Source organism: Acartia tonsa, chromosome 15, assembly GCF_053477335.1.
Source record: "Acartia tonsa isolate MP-2025a chromosome 15, ASM5347733v1, whole genome shotgun sequence".
Taxonomy (NCBI): Eukaryota; Metazoa; Arthropoda; class Copepoda; order Calanoida; family Acartiidae; genus Acartia; species Acartia tonsa.
In genome coordinates, this window is record NC_137274.1 from 12,036,171 (window position 1) to 12,063,099 (window position 26,929).

At 34.6% G+C, this 26,929-nt stretch overlaps 2 protein-coding genes across 2 annotated transcripts in view; both read right to left on the reverse strand.

Annotated features, from left to right (window-relative positions):
- LOC145307093 (beta-1,3-galactosyltransferase 1-like) overlaps positions 1 to 18,869 on the reverse strand; it is a 38,275-nt gene extending 19,406 nt beyond the window's left edge. The window contains exons 1-5 of the mRNA XM_080149428.1: positions 18,833 to 18,869; positions 17,419 to 17,498; positions 15,446 to 15,595; positions 14,091 to 14,173; positions 9,302 to 9,381 (exon numbers count right to left, since the gene is read on the reverse strand). Of these exons, the coding sequence (XP_080005554.1) occupies positions 9,302 to 9,381; positions 14,091 to 14,173; positions 15,446 to 15,595; positions 17,419 to 17,498; positions 18,833 to 18,840 (401 nt within the window). The 5' untranslated portion in view covers positions 18,841 to 18,869. The remainder of the gene's footprint in view (positions 1 to 9,301; positions 9,382 to 14,090; positions 14,174 to 15,445; positions 15,596 to 17,418; positions 17,499 to 18,832) is intronic.
- Positions 18,870 to 19,672: 803 nt separating this feature from the next.
- LOC145306899 (uncharacterized) lies at positions 19,673 to 26,378 on the reverse strand. Its single transcript, XM_080149240.1, has 5 exons — positions 26,282 to 26,378; positions 23,883 to 23,933; positions 22,605 to 22,683; positions 20,089 to 20,148; positions 19,673 to 19,779 (listed from the first exon to the last, which is right to left on the reverse strand). The coding sequence occupies exons 1-5, from the start codon at positions 26,369 to 26,371 to the stop codon at positions 19,673 to 19,675; spliced, it is 387 nt and encodes a 128-aa protein (XP_080005366.1). The 5' UTR covers positions 26,372 to 26,378.
- Positions 26,379 to 26,929: the final 551 nt, after the last annotated feature.

Here is a 26,929-nt window from a genome sequence, read left to right on the forward strand (position 1 = left end):
GAAAGGGTATTTAACTTGTCTGTATTTATATCAGATCTCCTTTCAACCATGTTTATTTTGAACACTTGCAATTTATTAATACTGTGAGAGGGTATGTGTGATATTAGGATTGGTCTCACGTGGAAAGTATTTAGTTAATTCCATGAATTTTCTGTAAGTTTACCTTTATATATTTTTTTTTGTGATTTTTAGTTGTAATCTTATCTTTAATTAGCAATTAAAACAGGTTTTGGCATTTTTTTTTTTTTAATAGATATAGGGGAGTTTTATCATTTAAACTTTTAAATATCCCTGTTTCATCAAAAATTGCGTACAGCATATAATATTGCGTAAGAAGAGCAATAGTGTTCCCTTCTTATAGTATGAGCTATAATTAGTTCATATGGTTTATAATTTAAATATTTTATGGCATTATTATTAGTTGTGTTGTTGTTAGAGCAGTTCAAATCTAATTTGGTTAGCATTGTAATATATCTGTTAATCATTTGTTGACAAGATGCATTGTTATTTGGGTTATATTATAGTTCTGAAGTTTAAAGAGTTCTGAAGTTTAAAGTTTTAAAGAAGTCTGAGTACCATATGCAAGAAAGAAAACTTAATCTTGTTTGATTGAAATTTTCTTTGAGGGTAGGCAATGGTTTTCTTTTTTTTTGCTTAATTACTAGATTTTTAAATAAAATCATTGATGGTTGAAATTGTGGCATATCACAATGTATACTGTTGCTGTGTTCTTAAATAAGAGCATTAAAGATATAGTTTTGTTCGTACAGATCCTAATCGATAGTTTTTGTCTGTATCACAATTATATACAATTTAGATGCACTTTTGCCACAGCATGGTTTTGGATACATGTTTCAGGCATTATTAAAGGCTGATAGGTTAAGTATCCGAGATGTGTTTCTTAGACTTAATGTTAACTGCAAGGTTACTTGGGAATTATAATTCATAGGGTTTTCGAGATAATCGAAATTTAAAGTCAAGCGATTCAATACTGTTTTCCTTTGCTTGCAAAGGCAACGATAAGCTTGGTATCTTATCACCAGGCGTGATATAGTATTGTATGCTTATATAAAGATTAGATCAGGTGGTAAAAGTGGTTTGTGAGTTCTAATAATGCAGTTTATAATAAGACTATTACATAAAAGCTAGAGGTGGTACTAGCTTTATTTGACAGGGTTATTTTACATGTCAATGTGCTAGTTAATTCTACCAAAATTGGCCCAATTGCCAAACTTTCATAGTGTCCTCTAAGTATCACCGTTGTGCTAGGATTGAGACAAAAGTTCATCCAACCCGAAGGTATAAGTGAGTTCGAATGTGCTATTGGTTCATTTATGTCTATTGTTGTGAATATGCGCATAAAAAGTTTTTTTTTTTTTTTAAAATCTGTAAGTCTATATATCTTTTGAAAACTGCTATGTTTGTTTCAATTTGTACTGCAATAGACCTGTAAAACTAGAACCAAGGAAAAGTTACAACTTTTCAAGGTAAGTGAAATTTTCTCAAACTAAATTTTCTGTCTTTTATGTGCGTATTCTCCACAACTTTCTTCAGAATATTCAAAATATATGTTCAGTAATTCTGACTTCGTTTTTAGATAGTTCAATCAATTTAATGATACTCCCTAAGTATACTGGGCTCCTGGGGTGGAGTGTACTATCTAGGTCATGTCCTTAATATATATTTTTGTTCTACAATTTGGTCTTGTCTGTCTTAGGGTGAGTCTTAGTGTAAAGTTTGCTTCACAAGTAATGATAGTCTTTTAGACAAAGTCCCCGTGGTATTTTGGCACTGTTGATTGTTCAGGACCTTTTCTTTTGTCTACACGTGAATGTATGAAGATTTTAGCATTATGCCATAAAATATTAGCTATATTATTATTCAAGTTTCTCTCTCTTTTTTTTTTTAATAGTAGTGTGTGAAATTTTCAATCTTGATCATATACCTTAACCTAATTTTTACATCATCATCTATGGATTCGATGAAGTTACTGTATTCAGGAGGTGATGAGACTGGCGTGTTATTTAGCATTAAGATGATAATCAGATTAAGATCACTCATGATATGTGAGTGCCCTGTTTGATAGCTGTATGAATTAAAGTGTATCTATCAGCTTAATAAGTTAATCAATGTAATAATTGATTTTGTGTTTCAGATTGGTATAAGAGTATTATTGGGTTGGCTACTAGTAACTAGAGTGATCTAATTAAGAGCTGGCGTGTTTCGTGCTATGGCAAGTTGATCCAATTCGTCATCAGATTCGTCTACTTCTGGTAGCATAGGTAGTCCATATATGAATGATCCTGAGAAGTCAAAATCAACGACTACCTCTCTGACAATAGATTGGTCACTGGACTCTATGTAACCAGTGATAACTGTGTTGGTGATAGTGTGATCGGAGTTGTTGATTATTAAAGCTCTGCCACTGAGTTGTCCATCATCATTGATAATGAGTTGTGTTTGTCCAGGTAAGATTTTGATTCCTGCATGTTCGTTTGAAATATGATCGTCGCTGAGGATTACTTGTGTTCCAGGTGCTAGGTTGAAAAAGTGGTTGATATTCATTACTATCACTTGGGTTTCTTTAGCTTTGATCTTTTTAACTACTCCTGTACAGAGCTGGAGCTCAAATTCAGAACAGAAGATACTGCTCAGCGGTCCTTCAGGGTGAAGAATGGAATACAAACACGGTGCTAACCGGTATTTGTCTGTGACAGGCGTCCATGTTAGCTGTAGGCTTCTAATACCATTTAGTCCAATTATCATAGGTGCGACATCCTCATGGTTTTCAGCTACAATTGAGAAGGGAATTGGGTAGTGACGGCTTGAGAATGATGTGGGGCGAATCATGAGAGTTACTTCTCTGGGTTCGGGGATCTTGTGATCTGCACGTGTAACTGGTAGATCATGACTTTCTTCCAGCTGATTTTCATCCTCGTTCATTACTATGCCGAACAACTTGCTATAGTACCTGGCTGATATGATGTTTTTATCTGTTGCTGAGTCAAGTAAAGCTGTCATGCGTACATCATAGTCATATTTACAATCTATTTCTTCTGGCATACAACCAGAGCAATGAAGGTACAATTTTCTTTCTTCCTCTTTTGCTGGTGTAATGTTATCTCCTACTTGATCTTTAGGCTCATTGGGAACTATTTCTGCTGTGGCAGCTGTGATTCCACTGAGGTTACAATCTCTAGATGATTCCTCAGCATTGGCTTTTGCCCAGTCTTCATATGTTTGCCTGAAGACACCACTAGGTCTCACCTTACCACTATGGTATAATTCCATCATGGCTGGCCTTCCAGGACATAAGTGTCGGGAATGGTATAACTCTTTACCATATGTCTTATAACAGTTTGTACAGAAAGCTGATACAATACAGTTGGGTATAATCGCCCTGTATCATCACATAATAATCTACATCCATCAGATATGTCGTGAGAATATTGTCCACATGCTACACAGTAGCGTCCAGGTGATAACCTATAAGAAGCCTGATAATCCCGTTTGGTATTCCTCTGGGAATGCCTGTCCCTGTTATCCCTGTGATGAGGTTTGGGATTGGGTGACTTTGTAGCCATTTCTTTAACGGTGGATTTTCGTCTATGATAATTTGAGATGGCCTCTATTTTGGCAAATTGTCTGTCTCTGTAGTTAGCTCTACTCTCTTTAGATTTCGAAGTGTTGGTGGTGTGGATTCTCTTGTGTTCTATACTCGTTGTACAGTTTGTGCAGAGATGCCTTCCAACTTCAAGTGAACCACTCGTATTAGGTCTACCAAGTTGTATTGTGTTCAGTTTCTGCGAGAGTAGAAGTTCTTCTGCTGGTTCTGCTACTTTTGTCCGCCTGTGGGAAACAGTTTTCCATGAGTCTGATAAGTTAGCTTGTGTTGATAGTGAGGCCAGAGATATCGCATTCACCTCAGGGCTCATATTCCTCTTGTCAATTTGTTCTGAATCTTCTAAATTGGATATTTGTATTTCCTCATAAGCATCGGAGTCTCTAATGTCTGTATTAGCTGAAGGGGTGTTCATACCAGGTGTTGTCGAGCGTCCCCGACAAGGAGTGGTTTCCTTACCAGCTTCATCATCCTGCTGGCCTTGCTTGCGGGCAGATGACATGATAATAGTTGTAAAGTCTTAGAACTAATTGTAAGTTCTTTTAGATGCCAGTGGAATGTTGTACTATTTTTATGATAAAAATAGCGGAAGTTCGAGAGGATTACAAATAATGGGTATAGTTTAAAACAATCAAGAATCTGTTTAAGTTAACAATTCTTTGCTTTAACTTGTGTTTAGCTATAGATGGGTATGATATATGCTTCACCTATAGTTGTTTCTACGTCGTATATACGTACGTGTGAGCTTTTGATTGATATTCTAAAGATGTGCGCTAATGCACCCTTATCCTTAATTAGGCTCAACTGTAGAAACACTCCTACTTAACTTTTATATAGTTTTATTTATGGAGTCAATTTGAGCTAGTTAGCTATTCAAATTGGTTATTAAATTAAGTAATGTTTGCAGCGGAGTTAATTTGGGTATGCTTATATACTATCACAAATTAACTTTTAGTTTGCTCAGGAGTCGACTTTCCTAGCAAATTATGGTTGTCGAGAAAAGAAACAGCAATTTATAATCCTTGTTGAACTCTTACTTCACTCCAAGGATATGTGTTTATAGCTTACGATCTACTTATTCCTGTAAGGCTATTATGAATATAACTTACTAAGGTTCACTCCCAAAGGATCGTCTATATTCTAATAATATTGCAACAATTTTGCCTGAATGTCAAAGATCTCGCCACCTCTTACTTATAGTTGTATTAGGGGTTTCCTTCCAATCCTATAACGTAATTTGCGCAAAATTGGGGCTTCACTTATGACTTCAATTCTTATAACTGTAGTGGGATATACAATTTAGATATACCTATATTTATATATGTAAAGATTGTTTTCAAAATTATCTGACCGGATGTAATCTAATTATAATTAGTAGTATTACAATATTCAAGTGCAAGTTTACTCTGAGGAAGTGTGAGATCCTACACTAGGTGGCCAACCTATAATGTGGAGGTTGTCAATCAAACTTCAAAGGAGCCTATCAACTTTGAATTAAGCAATACTTATACTTTTTTCTGAAAACTAATCTGACTGATCTTAGTGCACTTTTTTTTTCTAACTTATCTAAAAGTAATTTGTTAGGTTATAAAAACTCTGGGCTATATGTAGACACACTTTTATGTTACTTGGTTATAGTCTATGTGCTAGTAAGCCTAAGTAAACATACGTTTCTCGATATAAAAAGTTTATGATTCCGGATATTTAAAGACAGTAGGGTACTTTTCCGTAGTACTTCTGCTACTTCTTTTAGAGACGTCCTACTCTCCCAAGGTAGGCTGCTGCAACCTCCTGCTGCGTTTGGTGTATAGAACTTTGTCTCTTAAAGTGTGCTATTCAGTACATATAGGGCCTATATTGTTGACTATACTTTTATATCACTAATGGTCACTATCACTAGTAATTAACTTGTCTTCACTTTCACTGCTGAATCCTGGTGGTACATGAAATAGAAATGTTAGCATTAGCAAAGCAAGTAAAAATTTAGTTTTCATGTCCTACTTATTGTTGAGTGAACTGTTTATTATATTTATGTACGTGTTTGTAAGGAATCATACAAAAAAAATTTTCTAAGTTAAGATTGAATTAAAACTTTCTAAGTCAAAATAAAATAGAATCACTCTAAGTCCAAAGTTGGAAAATTTTGACTAAGTCCAAAAAGTTTCTAATGAAATTATTCTAAGTACAAAATCAATAAATTTTGGCTTGAAAAAAAAAAATCTAAAAATATCTTTAAGTACAAAAATTAGCAAATTTTGACTCAAGTCAAAAAAAAATTTTTTCTTATTGAAATTATACTAAGTACAAAGTTAGTAAATTTTGACTAACTCCATAACCTTTCAATGAAATTATGCTAAGTACAAAATTAGTGAATTTTGACTAAGTCCATAACCTTTCAATGAAATTATGCTAAGTACAAAATTGGTGAATTTTTCTTGAGACAAAAGAAATAGAATTACTCTAAGTCCAGACGTGGAATATTTTGTCCGAGATGAAATTTCCTAACAGTTCATTCACAATGCTACTTTAGAGATTGCCTATAAGTCAAAAGAAATAGAAACACTCTAAGTTCACTGTTGGAATATTTTGACTAAATGCAAATCTCGCTAAGTTAAGGATTTTAAAATTATAAAGTATTAGAGTGTTAGAATTATCCTTCACCAAAAGAAATAGAATCTCTCTAAGTCCATAATTGGAATATTTTGGCTAAGACAAAAATACTCTAAGACAAAATTTTCTTTTAAGTGTGGAAAGTGAAATTTATTAATCTAGTTGGAAAAATCGTAATTATTACAAGTCCGAATTTTGGTAAATTTCCAACCAAGTTCCCAATTTCATAAAAATTACTATAAGTCCAGAAATTCGAGATTCTCTTTGTAACAAAAGAAATAGAAACGGTGCTAAGTCCAAAAGTGGAATATTTTGCTCAGAGTCTTAGGAAGTCTCTGGAGTTATTTCTCTGATTGCATACAGCAATTTGTCTACACTTATATCATTCCAACCGATCGATGTTGAGAATATCCTTGAGACTTTGAAATATTTTGTTTAACTCAAAATTTTAGAGGCGATAGTTATTTTGATACGTCCGCATATAAATCAGAATTGCATTAAGAATATAAGTCCTAGGCATGTATAAGTAAGTGCAAATCTCAGAAAATCGGTTCTAACGGCACCAAAGTATTAGTACAGTTTAACTTGAGTATAAATGCTACAAGTTTGTAATAATCTTTTGGCCCTTTACTACGACTCAAGAGTACTAACTGCTTTCGGCATATTGTTTCAGAAACATGGCTCCAAAGACAATATGTATCCCAACTAACAGCGTTTCCCGTGTTCTATAGGATTTGCTCCTAAGTTTTCATTTAATAAGGCAGTTCAAAATGGTCCTTTACAAATAGTATTTTGATAGCTTATAAATGAAAAGTTACTCCATGCTTGATTCTTAATAAGTTCTGGTTTAAATATCAAAGATTCAAGTATTTCAACACTTAGAGACTTTTCGAATAAGTAAAAATCATACTAAGTCCGAAGATTTATATATATACTCCGCCACCTAGCACAACTCCTAAATTTCAAAATTCTGACTAAGTCCAGAAATCAAAATTTTGCGCATAGCTCAATCATAGATTATTCCAAATCAAGTGTTTTACTAAAGAGAGGCGGACATGGAGGTGCCGGTGTGCTGGTATTCTCTAGGGCCTCTAGAGTGTCAACCAGTGCGAGTGTCCTTATAGGGCGGCGACCAATGGCCACAAATATGCTAGCATTCTCTAGGGCCTCTAGAGTGTCAGCTAGTGCAACTGCTCGTACACGAGGCTCTCAATTGCATTTGTGTCGTGCCTTTCAGTCCCTATCTCTTCAAACGCCTCATAGTCCTAACCTTGCTCTCAGATAGTATCACAGGTTTTGGTAAATCCGATTTTGCCATAGCTACAATTATTCGATTTTGGTAAAAATACCTGCCTTAGGCGGTTCGGGTACGGTAAGGAAAAAAAAGAAAAAAAAATTTATGAAGTAAAATTTTTCTAAGATACAACCGGTAAGTTGCACCATTGTGTGTGCGAATGGGGCGTTTGTCCATATTTAGGTATGGAGACCGCTCTTCTATGAGTACTACTAAAACCTAATTTTAATGCAATACACATAGACATTCTCATCGTCGGTTCGCTTGTTTAGAATGCTTAACCCTCTATTCCCACAAGTATAATACGAATTTGGTTGAGCTGGTGGAAGCTCAACAAAAGACCCACGCGAAGTATTATGTTGCTTTAACCTAAGAATAAATGGTTGGTTTTGATATTCGATCAGAATCATATAAGTATATCAAGTATTAAGGAAGGAAAATGTTTTTATAGAGTGTATTTATATCACAAGTGCATAAGTTAAGTATGGAAATATTTACAGGATACGTGTTAAAATTATAAGTAGAGTAGGACAGAAATGTGCCCTAAGTCCCAAGCAGTGAATTGTGCTAAGTGTTAGAAATCTAACATAAGGCCTGAGCTCAATTCATGCTAAGTACTAAGGGGCCTAAATTTAAACTACAATGCATGCCAAACAACTAAGTCATTACCTTTTAAAGCCAGAAAGAGAAGTTGATGGTAGGAGAGTTAGTAAATAACTGAATAAATTCAAGAGGTACATGCTATAACATTAGCTCTGGACCAGGATTTTAGTGTTTGTCTGTGCAATTAAATATCTGTGTGTTAATATGTGACGTAAATCAGGCATGGTTGTAGGCATACATATATGTACTGGTTGTTTATATGATTACATTAACTATAAACATAATATCTTTAATAAACATATACTATTAGCAAATCACATACAGATTACCATGAATAGGCTTTCGTTACCCATATATGGTGTCATATAGGTAGAGACAGGCCTATGAATGCATAAATTGATACAAATAATGCCTTGGGCCTAGCTAAAGTAATTGTGTCTTGCCCCTGAGTGCTACTAGTTAATTGCAGGGCACGTGTCAATCAAAGGTTCATAATATGATCTATATAGTGTTGATTTTATATCAAGCATAGATAGATAGTTGTGGATGCGAAGCATTTCTGTAAAAGTCTCATATGTACGTTCAAAGAATTTGAAAATTGAGGATCGCATCTCCACACTGCTCTTTCCTCTTATATTTTCAGTGCTACCACAGTTTTCTTGTACAAAGATAATAACCCCATCCTCTCCTTTTTTTATGTAAACGTGGTGGTATTTGATAGATTTTCGTGTTAGGTTAGGTTAAATTTGGGTACTGGGCAGCCAAACAGGGTTTGTACATCAAAGAGTCAGGAATTGAATCAAAAACTATTTAATTGATTTAATCATTTTGTCTGTCTTTCTGTATGTCTGGCTGGATTTCTTTCTGTCTATCTGTATCTGTCTGTCTATCCGGAAGTATATCTTTCTATCCGTCTGTCCGTCTGTCTGTCTGTCCGTCTGTCTGTATGTTTGTCTGACCATCTGTCCGTCTGTCTTCCCGTCTGTCCGACTGTTTGTCTGTCCGTCTATTCTTCCGTCTATCTTTCCGTCCGTCTGTTTGTCTCTCTCTCTGTCTGTATATTAGTCTGTCTATCTGTCTCTCTCTCTCTGTCTGTCTATCCATCTGTCTATCTGTCTGTATATCGGTCTATATGACCTTCTGTCTGTCCGTATGTCTGTCTGTCTGTTTACCTGTTAATAGACATAGAATCCATGACATGACCCAGGAATGCATATGGTATTGTTCGTGTAACATTCAGCCCATAGGGGGTCTACAAAAAAAACAAGGATGACAACATCCATAAAAGCGAAGCTATGAAACGGTAGGACAGACGAACATTTAACTTGTGTAGTGTCAGAACTAAATAATCAGAATATAAAAATGTATAAGAGTCAAACGAAACAAAATTGTAAGTAAATCTGCAGAAAAACTGCTTAAATACAGGATATTGTTTAACCCTTACAGATCGGGGGGGGGGGGTCATATTGACCCCCTCCTCTAGTTTTTTCAATGTCATTTTTTTTGTAGGTAAGATGGAGAGCTGTGACTTCATGACTTTTTAAGTTTAGTAATTATGCGTCGGCAAGAGTTGATTTTATTAAGATATATGGTCTGTGTCGGTCGTGGTGTCCGGTCAAAGTCGGTTGGGTAGCACCAAAATTTTAAAAAAATTAATAAATCTTAATTTCTACATTATGACTTTTGTGTATAAGGTAGAAACCTAAATTTTTTTCGGTGAATACCAAGATATCAATGACCTTATGAGAAAAGTGGTGTTATGACCGTTTGACCGACTTTATGACCGATTTTTGTCCGGCTTTTAATACAGACATATATCATGAATATCGTGGCTTCTATTACAGCTAGAGACCTATAATTTTTTTGGTAAATTCTTGAGCAACATTAAACAGATAAAAATATTAATTGGCGCCGCCAACCGCCGTTTTACCGCCGTAACCGCCGAAAATGGCGGTTTCCGTTATTGGCCGTTTTTCGTCGATGATCAGAAAAAGTATTTTTTTTGTTATAAAAAAAAATAAAAGTTCGTCCTAAAATTTGGACATCCTAGCTGCAAAATTGGCCGCTCTACAGCTGTTTTAAAATTTAGCGGCTGGCCGCTAAAAAGCGGCTAAGGAGCGGCCTGAACGCTATGACTAGAAAAAGTAATTTTCTCTAAAAATACACATGAACCACCAGAAAAAAATTTTACGTCTTTATCTGTAACAGAAGCCGAGATAGAGGGGGGGGTCAATATGACCCCCCCCCCCCCCCCGATCTATTAAGGTGGGAATTGGGGCCCGATCTGTAAGGGTTAAGGAAATACTTACATTGTTATCGGACTTTATTATAGAGATGCTTCGCTTTTGTTGTCCTAGGAATCAGTATTACTAATATCAGACCAATCGGATAATTTTATCACATACAAATTTTATGTTAAAAAACTTAAAAGCAACATGTTTAAAATGCCCGTACGGACTTTCTCGTAACGATTATAGAGTTGCTTCGCTTTCTAAATCTTACCTAACTCCTATAGGAATCATCATGCAAAGTTTGAAATCGATAGAACAATTATAACATGCCTAAATTAACGAAAAGAGCTATCTGTTACGTACGGACGAACCAACCCTAATTATATTTATATTAAAGCTTCGCTTTTAAAACAGGGATGATAATATCCATCAGTTCCCAACCCCAAAAAAAGTCACGGATGGACAAACGGGACAAAATTAGATTTCGAACAGATGTACAGTGGCCTAGAAGAGAGGGAGGGGACATTGGACTGTTTATTACACTAGTCCCCAAAGTTATTTGATAACCTTCTCTTATCCGTTAGCTTAACAATTTTGGGGACTTTTATTTATAATTTAATTGTTTGGTTCTATAAGTTGAGTGTCACAACGTTTTAACCACTTATTGTAAACTACACTTTGAGTAATTTTATGTATCATCAATGGTGATGTACATCAATTTATGGGCCATTGTCTTATCCCTTTAGATCCCTGGCATATATATATATATATATATATACCTTTTTTAGCATGACTGACTTGCCGACTGTTAAAGAAAATGGCTGATAAATTGATGTATGTACATCCCCAATAATGATATACAAAATTATCCATTCTGTAAGTTACAAATAGTGGCTGAACCTTAATGAACCAACCAATCAAAATTCGATGAATTTCCCCAAAGTTGTTCAGCAAACGAATAGAAAAACGTTATGATAAAACTTTGAGGACTAATGTAATAAACAGCCCAATGTCCCCACCCTCTTTCCCCTATAACTAAAAAATAAAATCGGCTAATTTAAATTATTAAACAACTTTGGAAGATTTTTGATTTCATTTTAAAGAATTTTTTTAAACATAAATAACAAATGTGACAAACCCCAAACTGTCCCAGTTTTGAGTAAGACGATTCCAGTTACGTCATATACGTTTCGGGAAAGAATAAGGGAAGGGGGGGGGGGAATCTCTTCAAAAGAGATGGGAGAAAAGGGAAGAGATTTTCTTCCCCCCTTCCCTTTTTATATGACGTCACAGGAATCGTCTTGCTCAAAACTGGGACAGTTTGGGGTTTGTCACAGATTTTATTAAATACGATGACGTAACTTTACAGAGTGTCTAAAAAATAAGCCATGTGACGTCATGAAAATGAGGGATTATCCATCTCTTTGTTAGGGGCTTTCTTTCCCACTTCTTATCTCATCTCCATCGTTTTTATGCCGTCACATGGCTGATTTTTTAGACACTTAATAAAGTAAACATTAGAATATTTGATATGATTTTAATAGATGAGGTAGTTTTGTGTATCATCATTGGGGATGAACATTAATTTATCAGCCATTGTCTTATCCCTTTTGATTCCGGGAAATCAAAATAATTTTTATTTTTTCCTAATTTTATAGTTATGGAACTAAAGGGACAAGACAATGGACATTAATTTGATGTACATCCCCAATGATGTTGAACAAAATTACACCTTCTGTAGACTAAAATTATTTGTTTAAATGTATAGACACTAATAAAATAGTTTGAACTAACCAATCAAGATTTGATAAACGTATCCAAAGTTTCCAATCATTAATTTTGGACTGCAAACCCCTCCCCCCCTCCACCTCTCTGTACCTAACCTTAAGTTTATTTACTCACTCGTTATATCATTCAGGGGGGGGGGGAGATAAGATTGATCTTGATTGGGATGTGCAAAGTCCTAGGAGGGAAGGTAATATTGGGCTGTTTATTACACTAGTCCCCAAAGTCTTACTCTTATAATAATTGTTTCTTATTAGTAGGCCGGCTTACAACAATGGCGACTTTTATTGAATTTTGATTAGCTGGTTCAATTAGTGTCCAAATGTTTCAACTACTAATTGTAATATACAGAATGGGTAATTTTGAGAATCATCATTGGGGATGTACATTAATTTATCAGCCACTGTCTTATGCCGTGAAATCCTTGACAAACTCCAAAATTTTATTTACATTAGGGTTATTTTGTTGATTAAAAATAATATAACAGTAGTCCCCAAAGTCTTATAATACCGTTTTCTTATTAGTATGCTTACAACCTTGGGGGCTTTTATGGAATCTTATTGGTTGGTTCAATTAGTTAAGTTTCCAAACGTTTCAACCACTAATTGCAATATACAGAATGGGTAATTTTGAGGATAATCATTGGGGATGTATATTAATTTATCAGCCATTGTCTTATGCCGTGAAATCCTTGACAAACTCCAAAATTTTATTTACATTAGGGTTATTTTGTTGATTAAAAATATTATAACAGTAGTCCCCAAAGTCTTATAATAACGTTTTCTTATTAGTAGGCTTACAACCTTGGGGGCTTTTATTGAATTTTTATTGGTTCAATTAGTTAGTGTCCAAACGATTCAACCAATAATTGCAATATAAAGAATGGGTAACTTTGTGCATCATCATTGGTGATGTACATCAATTTATCGGCCATTGTCTTATGCCTTGAGATCCCAGATCCACTAATAATTAAATCTATATTAGGGGTAATTTTGTTGATTAAAAACTAATATAACAGTAGTCCCCAAAGTCTTATAATAACGTTTTCTTATTAGTAGGCTTGGGAACTTTTATTGAAATTTTAATGGTTCTATTAGTTAAGTGTCCAAACGTTTCAACTACTAATTGTAATATAAAGAATGGGTAACTTTGTGCATCATCATTGGTGATGTACATCAATTTATCAGCCATTGTCTAATTCCTTTAGATACCTGACATAGTTCACTGATAATTATATCCATATCTATAATACAAAGTAGAACGATGTCTGTCCGTCTGTCTGTCCGTCTGTCCGTCTGTCCGTCTGAAGCTTAAGATCTCGGTAACCACTGAACCGAATGGATTCTACTCTTCAGGGTATATACCTATTGGTCCTGCGGTGGTTTTAAGCTATTTTCTTGGGGGGTGGGACACCCCCAACCCCCCAAAAAACAAAAAAATCCCCCCCATTTTTTTTTTTTTTTTTTTTTTTTTTTTTTTTGGTGAAGAATTCTTTTGTAGAAATATTCTTTTGAAGAAGAATTCTTTTGTAGAAGATTTCTTTTGTAGAAAATTTCTTTTGTAGAAGATTTCTTTAATTCTTCTTATTTTTTTTTTGAATTTTTTGTTGTTGTCATCTCTTGTGGCAAAGCCCCTAGAGGCTAGGGGCGAAGCCGCTAGTTATTTAAAAAATAATATAACAGTAGTCCCCAAAGTCTTATAATAACGTTTTCTTATTAGTATGCTTACAACCTTGGGGACTTCTATTGAAATTTTATTGGTTCAATTAGTTAAGTGTCCAAACGTTTCAACCACTTATTGCAATATACAGAATGGGTAATTTTGAGAATCATCATTGGGGATGTACATCAATTTATCAGCTATTGTCTTATGCCTTTATATCCGTGACAAAGTCCATAATTCTATTCAAATTAGGGGTAATTTTGTTGATTAAAACTAATATTACCTCGTAATTAATTTCTTTTCTGTAGAACTGCACAGTTTCAAACAGTGAAATCAAATTTTCATGATTAACATAAACATTATCATCTACCTAGGAATAAAAAAATTAAATTTTCCCACGGTTCAAAAAATTTTTCCATAGTAATTGAAATTGCCACAGCTACGTGGTTAATAAAATTTACCCTAGGGTTGTAGATTTTTTTACGATTCATAGAGTTTTCCCTAGGGTTGTAGATTTTTCCACGATTCATAGATTTTTCCCATGGTTTATAGAATTTTCCCACGGTTCATAAAATATTTCAAAGGATCGAAAAATTTTCTCATGGTAATTCAAATTTTCACAGCCCCCTGGTTCATAAAATTTGTCAATGTTATTTAAAAATTTTCCCACAGTTCCAAGAATTTTGTAGCGTGGTTTAGTGCCCTAGAAAAATGGGATACATCTCACGACTTTTGGCCTACCTATTCTAATGACGTCATAGTAGAGGGAAAGAGAAATGAAAGGGGGAAAGAAACACCCTAGAAAAGAGATGGGGTATAGAGTATTTCCTAACGTAAATATAATAGGTAGGCCAAAAGCAGTAACATCTATCCCCATTTTGCTAAGGCACTATAGACAGCTACAGAATCTTCCCATGGCTTATAAAATTTTCCCATGTTTTGTAAAATTTAATGTGACTCCCACGGTTCAAAGGTCAGTAATTTTCAAACTAGATATTAATATAATAAGGATGACAACATCCATAAAAGCGAGGCTCTCAAACTGTATGACAAACGACCATTAAAGTAAAAGTAAAGTCGCTTATAGGGACGTCATAAAAATGAGGGAGATCAGAGGAAAAGTGGGATATAAAAAACCCTATAAAAAGAGATGGATAATCACTCATTTTATGACGTCACATGCCTTTTATTTTGAGCGATATTCTCCATTTACACATTAAGGCTTGTACAAAATTACAAAATTGATTAAGTAAATGATACTGTTAACGGACATAATTACGTTTTTATGACTTTATTATAGAAATTACTCGCTTTTAATATTTAATCTTATTGTCATAGGAATCGTTGTTCGAAAAATCATATAAATGGGATAGTTAAATAATATAAAAAAATCTTGTCAAAAAAGTAAAAAATCATCTTGATTAAAACGGATGTATGGACTTTCTGGTTATGATTACAGAGTTGCTACGCTTTTTATATTGTACCTAACTGTTATAGGAATCATCATGCTTAGGTTGAAAATGATAGGACTATTTCAACATGATTACATTAACGTAAATAGCTATCTGTTGCGTTACGGACGTACAGACGGACATACAGACCCTAATTATAAATAGAAAAGCGTTGATTATAAGAAACCTACCTTAAACACATATTTAGCTCTACGGCAGTTTTTCGCCGCCCATTTTAGAGCAAAGGCAGTTTTTAATGTTAAATTGAGATATGTGTCCATGAAGTCCTCCAAAATGATGTCATTATGCTGTATAGATTCCACATACAGACGATTTTCTAAAAAAATAAAGAATTTGGTAGATTTTTTCAAAAATATTCGAAGATTTTTTTCATAATTTTAGATAATGAATTTTCTCGTATTTATTTAAAATTTGACCAAAAATACCAAAGATATGGGGAAATAAGTCAAACATATAAAAATAGCCAAAAACTTGCAAAAAGGCAGTCTGACTGTCATTGATTCTTCTTCAAACGACAGGAAATTTAATTTTGATATCTTTAACTGAAAAAATTTCGAAAATCGGAACATAAACACCAAAGATATGGGGAAAAATGTGAAAAATATAAAAATAGCCAAAATCCTGCAAAAAGGCAGTCTGACAGTCATTGTAGTTTTCTTCAAATGACGGGAAATTTAATTTTGATATCTTTAACTGAAAAAACTTTGAAAATCGGACCATAAACACCAAAGATATGGGGAAAATTTGGAAAATATTAAAAATAGCCTAAAACCTGCTAAAAAACAGTCCGCCAATAAAGTTTTATAGTCAATTGTGCTCCTTAATGATGGGAATGTTGTCAAAAAATTTCAGCTCTCTATCTTTTATAGGAGCTGAGAAAATCACGTTTTCCCCAATTTATTAGTTACGGACGGACAGACGGACGGACATTGTGAATTATAGAGTAGCTTCGCTACTAAAAATTCGGGGACCAGTGTAATAAACAGACGGACATACAGAGAGACAGACAGACAGGAAGACAGACAACCAGTCATAAAACAAACAGACAAACATATAGACAAACAGAGAGACCAACAAACAGACAAACATATACACAAACAGACAAACAAACAGACAAACAAACAGACAAACATACAGAGAGACAAATAGAAATACAGACATAGAGACAGACAAACGAAAAGACAAACAGACAAACAAACAAACAGACAGACAGACAAAGTGACAAACAGACAGACAGACATACAGAAAGACAAATAGACAGACAAACAGAGAGACAAACAAACAGACAAACATACAAACAGATAAACAGACAAACAAACAAAAAGACAGACACAAAGAAAGAATTACAGACAGAAAGAAAGAAAGACACACAGACGAACAAACAAGCAGACAAACATACAGACAGACAAATAGAAATGCAGACATACAGAGAAACAAACAAACGAAAAGACAGAAAGACGGTCAGCCAGCTAGACAGGCAGACATGCAGACAAACAGACATACAAACAGACAAACAGACATGCAAACAAACTGAAATACAGTCAGACAGAAAAAAAAACAGACACACTGACAAACAGACAAACAAACAGACAAGCAAACAGACAGACAAACAGACAGACAAACAGACAGACAAATAGACAGACAAACAGACAGACAAACAGACAGACAGACAGACAAACATACAAACATAAAAAAAGACAAACAAACAAACAGACAGACAAACAGACAAACAAACAGACAAATAGACAAACAGACAGGCAGACAGTCAGACTAACAGACAAACAGACAAACATACAGACAAACATACAGACAAACATACAGACAAACATACAGACAAACAGACAGACAAACAGACAGACAAACAGACAGACAAACAGACAGACAAACAGACAGACAAACAGACAGACAAACAGACAGACAAACAGACAGACAAACAGACAGACAAACAAACAGACAAACAGACAGATAAACAGACAGACAAACAAACAGACAGACAGACAAACAGAATGATAAACACACAGACAGACAGACAAATAGACAGATAGAAAGACAAATGGATAGACAGACAGATAGACAGACAGACAAACAAACAGACAAACAAACAGACAAACAGACAGACAGATATACAAGAAGCCTTACCTACAAAATCTTTATCAAGAATGTTTCCCTCAATATCTGTTGGGGGAGTGTGGAAGGGGATTGTTGTGTCCGGGGTGTATCTAAACAAAACCGATTGTTATCCGATGGGTTAGAACTGGTTCTTAGCCATACTATCCGCATAATATCCGCGGAAAACTGTCTATAATACGGAGCGTCAAATAATTATAAAATACAGGGATATAAAGGGATAAGACAATTGCCAATAGATTAATGTATGTCTCAATGATGATATACAAAATTACCCCAACTGTGGTTCAAAATAAGTGGTTAGTACGTTTTAATCCTGAACTTAATAAACCAACCAATCAAAATTCACTAAAGTCCCCAAAGTTATTAGGCCAACCAATAAGAAAGCGTTATTATAAGCCTTTGGGGACTAGTGTAATAAACAGCCAATTGTCCCCTCCCTCCCTGGCATCTAAACAAGGATGACAACATCCATAAAAGCGATGCTGTAAAATCAAACGGTAAAACAAACAAATATAAAAAATTGCTAAACTCAAAAGATATTAATCTTTAAGTCTTAACAAAATTGCTTGAATTCAGGATACAGTAAAAGAAATGCATTTATATCTAGGATTTGATTACAGGGATGCTTCGCCTGAAATATTTTATTTTGTTGTCCTAGCATGCTTTTAATGGACTTTCTGGTAACGATTATAGAGTTGGTACGATTTCCAAATCGTACCTGGATTAATCATCAATAGTGTGAATACGATAGGACAATTCTAACATGACTAATAGATAACTGTGAGGTCCGGACACACCTACGTACAAATGTAGAGATACTAATTATTGAAGAAAAGCTTCACTTTAAAGTAGATTAAAATATCCTTCTAGTATTGTGTCTGTCTGTTTGTAAACACTATCAGTTACGACCCTAGAGGCCTATAGGGGCACTAAGGGGCACTAGGGTGGGAGTTTCTATTTGAGTTTTATTTGTAGGGTGAAGATACCCTCCCCCAAAATAGTTTAAAACCTTCCTGGACCGATATGACTCTTCCCTACAAAGTAAAAACATATTGGTTCAGCGGTTAGCGAGATCCTTCGGTACAGACAAAAAAAACGCTTACTACTTTATATGAAAAGAAGAGGTTTCCCAATCAAAGGACAAAAATCAAAAGGGACAAAGCCAATATTGTTGTCCTGTTGTGACGTTATAAATTTTGGGATATGAGAGGGTAAGAGGGGAAGAAAATCTCCGCAAAGGAGATGGGAGAAATGGGGTTCTTCTTTCCCTTTCCCGAAATTTATGACGTCACAACAGGATAATATGGGTTTTGTCTCAAAAGGAAGGTATAGTAGTTTCTGAAGAGTAAACCCTAATTGCAAAGTTGTTACCGAGATCCTTAGGAACAGACAGACTTTGTTGTAATTCACAAAATAATCCTACCTGCCCATGATGAACACTATTCTTATTTGATTACTCTGATGATTGGGTAATATTTGCATCATGTGAATTATAGAAATCACGAAACCTTTTACTTTTGTTTTTTTAAAAGCGAAGCTTTTCTATAATTGAGGTAGGTCCGTCCGTACGTCCTATTTTCTTTAATTTTGACAAGATAGAATTGAAGTATCGATTTCAAACTTTGCATAATGATTCCTATACATGTTAGGTACGATTTAGGAAGCGTAGCAACTCTATAATTATTACCAGAATGTCCGTATGTCCATTTTAACTTTTTTGAAAATAATTTTTATGTGAAATAATTAGGTATCATTTTTATCTGTTTTTTCGAATATTGATTCCTATTACAACTTTCTACAATGATTTAATCTCTGTAATCAAGTCCCAAAAATGTAAGAATGTCATTAAACAGTATCCTGTATTTAAAAAAAAAAAAAAAAAAAAAAAAAAAAGCAGTTTTGCGACAAATTTACTTACAATTTTGTTTCCACTTATACATTTACATTCTACTTATTCAGTTCTGACACTATACAAGTGTTAATGTTCGTTAGTCCTACCGTTTCAGAGCTTCGCTTTTATGGATGTTGTCATCCTTGTTTGTACTTTGGGTACCATTTTATAAAACTTTTGGTACCAGTTTATAAAACTTTAGGCACCAGTTTTTATAACTTTGGGGACCTTTTTAATAAACTTTGGGTACCATTTTATAAAACTTTGGATTCCATTTTATAAAACTTTGGGTACCATTTCATAATACTTTGGGTACCATTTTATAAAACTTTGGGTATCAATTTTAAAACTTAAGGTACCAACTTCTCATTATCAGATGATTAGAAGCAAATGTCCCCCTCCCTGTGTGAGGGCCGACGCCCAAGATTCTCTGACGGCTTCTCGGGCTACAAAATTTTGAGGGGAACTGAATATCAAAACTAAAAAAATAATAATATTAATATCTTGTATGTCTGTCTGTATGTCTGTCTGTCTGTTTGTCTGTCTGTTTGACTGTCTGTCTGTCTTTATGTCTGTCTGTTTGTCTGTCTGTATGTCTGTCTGTCTGTATGTCTGACTGTATGTCTGTGTGTCTGTCTTTTTGTCTGGCTGTATGTCTGTTATATAATGTATTTTCCAGTACAGCTTTGAAACTTAAAGACTTAGACATATTTCTTTAGTATTGATGAAAACCGGTTCTAATCCACCGGATATTGATCGGTTTTGAATGAATACGAGAAAAAACTTACTTAAAATTTGTGTTGGGGATCTTAAGCTGCATCTTACAGGTGACATGAAAAAGGTTTCCTCTGAAAAAAGTCAACCATTATGTCCATAAATAGAGCAGATTTGTCTTACTTATATGGCCTGTATGAAAACAATGTGTGAATACACATTACTGCATACTTCCTACTTTTTATGAAACTGCCATTTGGAAAGAAATATTTTATATAAATTAACCATATCAATAAAATTTGACTGTATATATGAATGTACATATTATTCATTTAATTCATTTATTATTGTTTTTTTTATGTATGTACAATGTACATGCACTCGAGAACAATAAATTTAATCTAATCTAATCAGACACAATAAGCTGATAGCAGATACACCCCTACAGGACCCCTCTTTTTCAATTTTAAAAGGAAAAAGTAAGAGAAATACCTTTTATGAGTGATATTTTTTGGGAGGTTGGTGGATAAGCTGATACGCCCCTAGAAGGGAGGGGAAAGTCACCCCCCTCTCTTTATCAAGTTAGTTTAAAAAGAAATTCTTTTTTTAGGAGTGATTTTTCTTGGGAGGGTGTTGGCAGCCATGTGAGAGGGGAAAATCGGCCTCCCTCTATTTAAATTTTAGTTAAAAGAAAAGATTAAATTGTAGCGGGAAAAAGAGTCTCAAAAATCAGCCATGGTACGTCATAAAAATAAGGGAGATGAGAAAAGTGAGAGAAAAGAGATGGTTAAACCCATCATTTTTATTACGTCACTTGGCTGTTTTTTAAGACACTCTGTAACACTACATACATACATACAGACAAACAGACTTACAGATAGACAGATAGACAGACATACAGACAAACAGACAGACAAACAGACAGACAAACAGACAGACAAACAGACAGACAAACAGACAGACAAACAGACAGATAAACAGACAGACAAACAGACAGACAAAGAGACAAACACACAGACAGACAAACAGACAGACAAACAGACAGTCAAACAGGCAGACAAACAGACAGACAAACAGACAGACAAAGAGACAGACAAACATACAGACAAACAGACAGACAAACAGACAGACACACAGACAGATACACAGACAGAAAAACAGACAGACAAACAGACAGACGAAGAGACAGACAATCAGACAAACAAACAGACAAATAGACAAACAGACAGGCAGACAGACAAACAGACAGACAAACAGACAGACAAACAAACAGACAGACAAACAAACAGACAGACAAACAGACAGAAAAACAGACAGACGAACAGACAGACAAACAGACAGACAAACAGACAGACAAACATACAGACAAACAGACAGACAAACAAACAGACAGACAAACAGACAGACAAACAAACAGACAGACAGACAGACAAACAGAATGATAAACACACAGACAGACAAACAGACAGACAAACAGACAGACAAACAGACAGACAAACAGACAGACAAACAGACAGACAAACAGACAGACAAACAGACAGACAAACAGACAGACAAACAGACAGACAAACAAACAGACAAACAGACAGACAAACAGACAGACAAACAGACAGACAAACAGACAGACAAACAGACAGACAAACAACAGACAGACAAACAACAGACAGACAAACAGACAGACAAACAAACAGACATACAGACAGATAGACAAACAGAATGATAAACACACAGACAGACAAACAGACAGACAAACAGACAGACAAACTGACAGACAGACAAACAGACAGACAAACAGACAGACAAACAGACAGACAAACAGACAGTCAAACAGGCAGACAAACAGACAGACAAACAGACAGACAAAGAGACAGACAAACATACAGACAAACAGACAGACAAACAGAAAGACACACAGACAGACACACAGACAGAAAAACAGACAGACAAACAGACAGACGAACAGACAGACAATCAGACAAACAAACAGACAAATAGACAAACAGACAGGCAGACAGAGAAACAGACAGACAAACAGACAGACAAACAAACAGACAGACAAACAGACAGACAAACAGACAGACGAACAGACAGACAAACAGACAGACAAACAGACAGACAAACATACAGACAAACAGACAGACAAACAAACAGACAGACAAACAGACAGACAAACAAACAGACAGACAGACAGACACACAGAATGATAAACACACAGACAGACAAACAGACAGACAAACAGACAGACAAACAGACAGACAAACAGACAGACAAACAGACAGACAAACAGACAGACAAACAGACAGACAAACAAACAGACAAACAAACAGACAAACAGACAGACAAACAGACAGACAAACAGACAGACAAACAGACAGACAAACAACAGACAGACAAACAGACAGACAAACAAACAGACATACAGACAGATAGACAAACAGAATGATAAACACACAGACAGACAAACAGACAGACAAACAGACAGACAAACAGACAGACAAACAGACAAACAAACAGACAGACAAACAGACAGACAGACAAACAGACAGACAGACAAACAGACATACAAACAGACAGACAGACTATTTCTTACCTTCATGTCTAATAAAATTTGACATATTTCTCTCTTTCAGCCATAAGAATGATTTGTAATAATGTGGAGGTTGGATATTCTAAACAAAAACAAGAATAGTTTAAAAAGCGAAGCTTTTCTATAATTAAGGTCGGTCTGTAGGTCTATGCGAAACGGATATCTTTTTCATTAGTTTAGGCATGTTAGAATTGTCCTATCGATTTTAAACTTTGAATGAAGATTTCTGTCGAAGTTAGGTACGATTTAGCAACTCTATAATCGTTACCAGAATGTCCGTACATCCACACGTTTATTTTTTATTTTTTTAACAACAATTTTTATGTGATATAATCATCCAATTTATCTGATTTTTAGAGTACTGATTCCTATTACAATAAGGTACAATGCTATGTGCGAAGCATCTATATAATCAAGTCCTAAAAATGTCAGTATGTCCTTAAACAGTATTCTGTATTTAAGAAATTTTTGCAACAAATTTACGTATAATTTTGTCAAAACTAATATGTTATATTTTGTAAATTCAGTTCTGACACTTTATAAGAGTTAATGTTTGTTTGTCCTACCATTTCAATGCTTCGCTTTTATGGATGTTGTCATCCTTGTTATCGTATTTAATACGAGAAAGTCTAAATTACAGCATTTATTTTAAATAGTTATTTCTCGCATCGTATTATAAACAGCTTTCCGCGGATATAAAATGTACAATTATAAGATTAAAACCAGTTTATTTTAGCCCGTGCCTTTGGCTTATAATTGTACATTTTTATATTCGTAGAAAGCTGGATATAATACGATGCTAGACATAGTTTTTTTTGTATTAATGAGAACCGGTTCCTATCCACCGGATTCGAATGAATACGAGAATATGCCTTACAGTATGATTTTTGAGGGATATGCGGGAGTGAGAAAGAAAAGCCCTAAAAAAGAGATGGATAATCACTCGTTTTTATGACATCACATTGAGCGACTTTAAGCGTTTTCTCAGTGCGTCTTTGTGTGAAATCACCAACAAAAATCAGAGAGAGAGGGGACAATGGACTGTTTATTACACTAGTCCCCAAAGTTTTATAATAATGTTTTCTTATTAGTTTGTTTAGCAACTTTGGGGACTTTAGTGAGTGTTTAATTGTTCAACAACTTATTTTAATCTACAGAAGGGAAAATTTTGGATTTCATTATTGGGGAATGGAATGTACATCAATTTATCGGCCATTGTCTTATCCCTTTAGATCCTTGGAGAAAACTAAATATATCCTACCGTGAGAATATATATCTTACCGTGAGAACCACAATTATTGTCAGAAGGAATATAAAAACCACATATCCAGTCTAGACAAAAATAATAGTTATTTATCGCATTGTATTTTAACACCTTTCCGCGGATATAAAATGTACAATTATAAGATTAACACCAGTTTTTTTAGCCTGTGACCATTCCTTTGTACATTTTATATCCGCGGAAAGCTGTTCATATCTTCTGTAAAATAATAGTTATTTCTCGCATTGTGTTTTAAACAGCTTTCCGCGGATATAAAATGTACAATTATAAGATTAAAACCAGTTTTTTAGCCCTGAGATTCCGAAGCTTTTTTAATAATAATAGTTATTTCTCGCTCGTATTTTAAACAGCTTTCCGCGGATATAAGATCAAAACCAGTTTTTTTAGCCCGTGACCTTGCTTTATACATTTTATATCCGCGAAAAGCTGTTCATATCTTCTGTAAAATAATAGTTATTTCTTGCATTGTATTTTAAACAGCTTTCCGCGGATATAAAATGTACAATTATAAAATTAAAACCAGTTTTTTAGCCCGTGACTTTGTACATTTTATATCCGCGGAAAGCTGTTCATATGTTCTGTAAAATAATAGTTTTTTCTCGCATCGTTTTTTAAACAGTTTTCCATGGAAAAAATGTACAATTATAAGATTTAAACCAGTTTTTTAGCCCTGAGATGCCAAATCCTCTTAAATGATAAATGTAAATAGCGGCTACTACCCCCATTTTTACTGTATTTCTATGGGGTTGGTGGAGATACCCTCTCCCAAAATAGTTTAAAACCTTCCCAGTTCTCATGACCTATAAGAATCTTTTGGAATAGTCCCTTTCGTGGCAACGCCCCTTAAGGGGCGATTCGTTGTATTGTTAAAATGGCTTTTTATAGGTTATTTTAGGTTAGGTTAGGTTATATTTGGTTAGGTGATTGCCCCACGGTGTTAGGCAATTGGCCCCTTAGGGTTAGAGCCCCCGCAGGGGCTAGAAATAGGAGAAAAGCTACTGTGAAAAATACGAAGAATCGCCCCTTAAGGTGCGTTGCCACGAAAGGGACTATGCCCGAATCTTTACTGTAAAGGATAACCATATCTCACAAGCAATTATAGAGATCTTTCGGTACAGACAGACAGACAGATAGACATCCTGTTACTTTTATAAAGTGATACACAAGGAGGTAGGTAACATTAATTACACTGGTACGCAAAGTTTTATATACTTCTTCTCTAATTTGAATCCTTATACTAAAGTAACAGGATGTTTGTCTGTGTGTCTGTGTATCTGTACCGAAGAATCTCGCTAACCGCTGAAACTTTTGGGTTCTCCTTAACAGGGTAGATTCTCATAAGTCCCGGGAAAGTTTATAACTATTTTGGGGGAGGGTACCACTACCCTCCCAAGAGAAAAAAAAACACGAAATTTTTGTTACGTACTCGATTTTAGAAAGAGATTTCAACGCCAACATACACGTCAAATGCAAGATAGACATATTTTAAATATAAAAAAAAACATTTAAAGTGCCACTAAAGGCCTCTAGGGGCGTAGCCGCTAGTGCTTAAATATTTAGGTAAACTTGATTGGTTGGTTCAAACGTTTCAACAAATTTTGTTTATTATCATTGAGGATGGGCATCAATTTGTCGTGCATTGTCTTATCCCTTAAAATCCATATTAATCTTTGCTTTTATTGATGTTATCATCCTTGTTTATTTAATCTTACAATAAGCTGGCTAATTTTGCCTATAAAAAATAACAAAATAGCTTCTAGGACAAAATAGCTTCTAGGACAAAATAGCCTCGGACAAAATAGCTTCTAGGACAAAATAGCCTAGGAAAAAATAGCTTCTAGGACAAAATAGCTTCTAGGACAAAAATAGCTTCAAGGACAAAATAGCCTCGGACAAAATAGCTTCTAGGACAAAATAGCTTCTAGGACAAAATAGCCTCTAGGACAAAATAGCCTCTAGGACAAAATAGCCTCTAGGACAAAATAGCCTCGGACAAAATAGCCTCTAGGACAAAATAGCCTCATAATGATCATAAAAAGAAATTAAAATTGTAAAATATTTCCCAACAACTTTTTGTAAAATCCACCATATTAGAAATTGTTTAGAATTAGAATTTCGGGAATTTAAAAATAAATGTTGGTACATTTTTTATTATTTATTTTCTTTTTAAAATCTTTAATTTAGGTTATATGGTTAGGCTATTTTGTCAAAGCTCCTTATAAAATTCTTGAACACAGTAATAGTGTCTGACTGATTATGACGTAACAAAAAAAAATTAGCCAATGAGAGGCCGTTATCGACCAATGGTAAAATTTATAGTGGTCTCTCATTGGCTAATTTTTTTTGTTACGTCATAATCAGTCAGACACTATTACTGCGTTCAAATTCTTCAGCTTACAAGTATTAGCGTTCTGTGTGGATGGATGAATTGTTCTATCTTTTTCAAACTTGATGTCAATTTTATCCTCATTGTAAATTTGTGTACCATTACATTTTTATCTGAAAATGTATTTTGTTATTCACTAGTTTCATAGTTATTCTATATGTAAAAGTAACAGGATGTTAAATAAAGCTCACTTTGGACGTTCGGGCGGAATGACTTAATTATAGAATAGCTTCGCTTTTGTAAATATCATAAAAAGCCGCACCTTAATAACTTCGTAGAAAGGGATAAGACAATGAACGATAAATAAGTATACATTATAAATAAGTATACACCCCTAATGATAATTAACATAATTACCCCTTCTGTAGATTTCAATAATTGTTTTAAAAGTTTGGACACAACAATAAAATAAAAATAAGTACCCAAAGTTATTGAGCTAACAGTTAGGCTAATATGATTCTAAAACTTTGGGTACCAGTGCATTTCATAATCCAATTTTCCTACCCCCTCAAGGAAAAGCCTTTAATAGGTATTTCTCGTATCGTATTATAAACGGCTTTCCGCGGATATAGAATGTACAATTATAAGATTAAAGCTAGTTTTTTTAGCCCCGTGGTGCCGAAGGCACCGGCTAAAAAACTGGTTTTAATCTTATGATCG

Coding starts and splice junctions, on each gene's coding strand:
- LOC145306899 (XM_080149240.1), bottom strand. CDS start 26,371: ATGGTACACAAATTTACAATGAGGATAAAATTGACATCAAGTTTGAAA. Junction 20,149..22,604: donor AAATTTTATTAGACATGAAG/GTAAGAAATAGT, acceptor GACTTTTTTCAG/AGGAAACCTTTTTCATGTCA. Junction 19,780..20,088: donor ATCCCCAACACAAATTTTAA/GTAAGTTTTTTC, acceptor TTATTTTTTTAG/TTTTGATATTCAGTTCCCCT.